The sequence below is a fragment of the Hydra viridissima genome, unplaced genomic scaffold, assembly GCF_058129835.1.
Source record: "Hydra viridissima isolate aposymbiotic clone 2 unplaced genomic scaffold, HvirCarnegie_v1 scaffold_7, whole genome shotgun sequence".
In the NCBI taxonomy this organism is placed as follows: domain Eukaryota; kingdom Metazoa; phylum Cnidaria; class Hydrozoa; order Anthoathecata; family Hydridae; genus Hydra; species Hydra viridissima.
Window position 1 is genome coordinate 11,445,918 of NW_028324306.1, and position 4,249 is coordinate 11,450,166.

Genomic DNA, 4,249 nt, shown 5'->3' on the forward strand with positions numbered 1-4,249 from the left:
TAACAATTGTTTATTTGTTTGCAGTGTTTATAAAAATTTACTGTAACTGTTCACAATGAGCCTCTCTAACAAATTCGCTATAATTCACTTAAGTATAGTATTTTTATATAATTTTTTACTCTAATTTGGATTTTAAAAGTTTTTGGTTACTTAATTTTTTTTATTTGGTTTTATAATTGTAATCAAAGTGTTAAAAAATGCAGTATTTTAAATGTTCAATAAAAATTTAAAAGACTTGTACAATATACAAACATAAAAGACTTGTACTATATGTAAATTTAAGATTATTAAAATTGTTTTTTTTTTTTTTTTTTTTTTAGTTACATTTTAAGATTTATTTTAAAAAATTTGAGAATTGAATTAAAATACCTGAGAATGTTGCTATAAGTACTGTTTTATAGTACCTCAAGTTTTTTGAATAAATTTCAGAAACAATTTGGTGAGTTTATTTTTGGATTAAAAGGAAAATTGAAATTAAACTCAGCACTTTAAACCTGAAGAGGTATTGACATTCAATTTTGCTACTACCAATTACAATATGCTTGATACCAATTGGCAAACAATTTGGAGAAAGGCTGATGCTGTATGTTTTGATGTAGATAGTACGGTAATTACATCAGAGGGAATAGATGAGCTGGCAGATTTTTGTGGAGTCGGAAAAGAAGTTGCAGAATTGTAAGTAGTTGAAAAAATTAAAACCTTTAATGGCTTCTTGCCACTTACAGTGGAAAACCTCATCAGTTTTTGTTTTGGAATTTTTTAACCTTTTAGTTGACCTTTTGTAGATCTCATCAATTAAAAACTTACATTTAACTGATTTGTATATTTTTTAATATTATTTTCATTATCAAAAATGTTTTTTTTTGATAATGAAAATAATATTACAAGCATTATTTAAAGTTTAGAGTGGTCTAGAGCTATCTAGCTCTAGACCAGTGAATCTCAATGTGGACCACCTGCCCCACCGGTGGGGCGTAGGAAATTTTCAGAGGGCAATTATAAAATTGCTAACAAAAATCGATATTGCAAATAAAGGCCGTTGTTAACTATATATTTTTGCACTCTTTAATTTTTTTTATTTTCTAAATCATCAATTTCGTTTCCGAAAATTTTTATTGTCATTGAAAATATCTCGGTTAAAATCACATTTGAGAAAAATTCCACTTCACAGATGACTCTGATCGTAATTATAATTGGACAAATAAGAATCAAAGTTTGATTTGACTTTGAATGAAATGTCAAATTCAAATTCAAAGTTTTTTTTTTTGTTTGTTTGTTCAAGTTGTGAAATTATTTTATTTATTTTGAACGTCTTAACAATTTATTAGTATATGTACATACATATGTATATGTAGCTGTTTTTATTTTACAAAAATTTGTCATGTCCTGCTTTGATATTTACACATTTTTTAACAGCCAAAATATGAAAATTTGCCGGTTTTTGCAATTTTTTATTTTATATATGGATAATTAGTAATTTATTAAGTATTTAAAGTATTTTTTTGGGATCATTTTTGATTTTTGTCTTTTTTTGCAAAGTGTATTAAACAGTTTAATTAATATCTTCCATACATTTGTTCTGGTTCGAAAATGAAATAAAGTCAAATATAATCTTTTGAATAAAGTCAAATTTATCTTCTCAATAAATATTTATTACCTTTTCTCGTTTTTTTTTTATGTATAGGGATCTAGGTGTAATTAGTATCACATTTTTTCATAATAAGGGGGGCATTCAAAATCTTTGAGGTGTTTTAGTGGGGCCTAAATGAAAAAAGGTTGGGAAACACTGCTCTAGACCATTGTAAACTCCCCAAAAGCGCTGCTGTATTTAAGCTAATATTTATAAAAGTCAATCGTCTGTTAAAAATCTCTCTTTTTTTTTATAAACAAACTCAGAGATTTGAAGTGAGAATGCGTTTAGAATGTTATCTAGAATCAAATGATTTTTTATAACTCTGTATGGAGTTATCAAATTTATAAAGACGATTCACGTTAATCTAAAAGATGAGTATACGGCGGATTAATTAAATGAATCGTGCGAGCAAAAAGAATACGTAGTAAATACGAGAAGAAAAAAATTTTGTCTCTAGATGCTATAGTGGTATCAATTTTATTAATTTAGAACAGCGAAAGCGATGGGAGAGGGGGCTTCGTTTCGTGAAAGTTTACACCGGCGGTTATCCCTAATCAAGCCGAGCAAGGATTTGGTAGTATTCTTACACGATTTTACATGTCTTTGAGTATTTTTATTGTGTATATGTTGTATATGTGTTTGCAATGTGTTTTTTAAAATGAAATAAGTAAAGGAAAATCCAATTTTTAATTAAAAACGAAATTCTTAAGTTAATTTAATTAGTTGCTTTGAACAGTGTTTTAAAAAAATCTTTCTTTTTTTATGGAAATTGTTTTTTGAATTTTAAAACTAAGTTTAAAATTTTTTAAGACTTTTTTTTTTAATCATTTTTAGGTGGATTTGTTTATAAATGAAAAGCCCTTTAAACTAAGTTCAGGAGTTGAGTATGTTTTTTTTTTTAAATCTAACTTCTTTTTAATTTAATTTCTATAATGGTTTCCTCTGTTTTATGACATTGACATTTCTCTTTTATAAAAGAATACTCTTTTGCAGAGATTTGATTAAAGCTCTTAAAGGCAGGCATGCAGACATCTATTTGGTATCCGGAGGTTTTCGTTCCATCATTCGACCAATAGCTGATTACCTTAATATTCCCGACAAAAATGTATTTGCCAATCAAATGAAGTTTGACGCAAATGGTAACAATAAAAAATTTTTTTATGAAATATTTTAAAAAACCTAATCGTAATTATCATCTTCAATCAAACAAGTTAAATCAAACAAAGTTGGCGAAAGTTTAAAGCAATTTTAAGTAAAAATTTTCTTTAAAAAAAAGGAAAATTAAATGGATTCAAAATTATCAAACTCCCGTTTCTTCAGGAAACTTTTGCATGTAATTTCGGAATATAAATGTGACAACTTTTACCTGGGTCTTTTTCACTAAAGTATCAAAGCATATAACCGTTGTCCAAAACCTGGTGTATATTTTTTAAAACTTCCCTGGTGTATAAGTTTTAAAAAACTTATGGAATCATCGATATAGTGTGTAATAAAAAAATGTTTTAGGAGATTATAATGGTTTCGATGAAGATCAACCGACATCTTCATCTGGCGGTAAAAGGGTTGTCATTGGAAACTTAATAAAAGATCATAGTTATCAAAAGTACGTTCCTTTTTTTTTTTTTTCTTTTTTTTTGTTGAACTTAAATATTTTTATCAATACAATGTAAATAATATTAATTTTACAAAGTATTTATATTAATTTATCTTTTGTATTTCTTAATCTTTAATATTGCAGTATTGTCATGATTGGCGATGGAATAACGGATTTAGAAGCTTATCCCCCCGCTCATCTTTTTATTGGATACGGTGGTAATAAATTGAGAGAAAACGTGCGCATGTTGTCGCCTCATTATGTAACGGATTTTAAAGAGCTCATTGACGTTTTAGGATAAAATAATTAAAAAAAAAGATCGGGGTCTGAAGTTCACTATGTCTTCGAATTCGTTCCAGCCGTTTGTGCAGCTAGTTCTCGAATGCTGTAACAAGGCTCGTTTCCACTGTAAATTTTTATATTAAGGCAGAAAAGTGCCGAAATTTATGTTGATTGTTTTATGTAAAGTTTTACATAAAGTTTTATGTAAATGCTGTTTTCATGGTTTTGGGATGTTGTCGCAACTGTTTTAATTATAACTGAATATAATATTTTTATAATAAAACTACGAATAATATAATCTGTCGACGAAGAAATATATATAAATATAGTCAATAAAAAAAAAAAAAAGCAAAAAAAAAAGCAAGTAGTCAACTGCAAAAAGTATGAGCATTATCTCTTCATTCATTGAAATAAAATTAATTTTAGAAAATTTTCTGTCAATAGTTTTAATTTTCCGAATTACACTAGAGATTGCGATTTCCCGGACTTTTTTCATTCCCGGGAGAGCGGGAATTACTTACATTGTTCCCGGGATTCCGAGAAAATCTACATCAGCGAAAATAAAAATAGCTAATTACACTTTTCTATTTATTTTTTGTAGCTGTTTACGATTTTAAAGTGACTTAGAGATGGCTGTCTGTAAATCTAGTTCTATAGTTGGTAAAAAAAAATCCAGTTGAACTAAACACCCTTTCAGCCTCTACACTGGAAGAACGAATTGTTAAAAACGCATTATAGAG

At 27.6% G+C, this 4,249-nt stretch overlaps 1 protein-coding gene across 1 annotated transcript; it reads left to right on the forward strand.

The window, feature by feature from the left end:
• Window positions 1–416: 416 nt before the first annotated feature.
• On the forward strand, window positions 417–3,890 carry LOC145185039 (phosphoserine phosphatase-like). The gene is made up of 6 exons (XM_090092282.1): window positions 417–675; window positions 2,123–2,207; window positions 2,468–2,517; window positions 2,627–2,772; window positions 3,140–3,236; window positions 3,372–3,890. Exons 1-6 carry the CDS (start codon window positions 539–541, stop codon window positions 3,526–3,528), a joined length of 672 nt encoding a protein of 223 aa, XP_089948408.1. The 5' UTR covers window positions 417–538; the 3' UTR covers window positions 3,529–3,890.
• The last annotated feature ends 359 nt before the right edge of the window (window positions 3,891–4,249 follow it).

Coding starts and splice junctions, on each gene's coding strand:
- LOC145185039 (XM_090092282.1), top strand. CDS start 539: ATGCTTGATACCAATTGGCAAACAATTTGGAGAAAGGCTGATGCTGTA. Junction 676..2,122: donor GGAAAAGAAGTTGCAGAATT/GTAAGTAGTTGA, acceptor TTATTAATTTAG/AACAGCGAAAGCGATGGGAG. Junction 2,208..2,467: donor TCAAGCCGAGCAAGGATTTG/GTAGTATTCTTA, acceptor AATCATTTTTAG/GTGGATTTGTTTATAAATGA.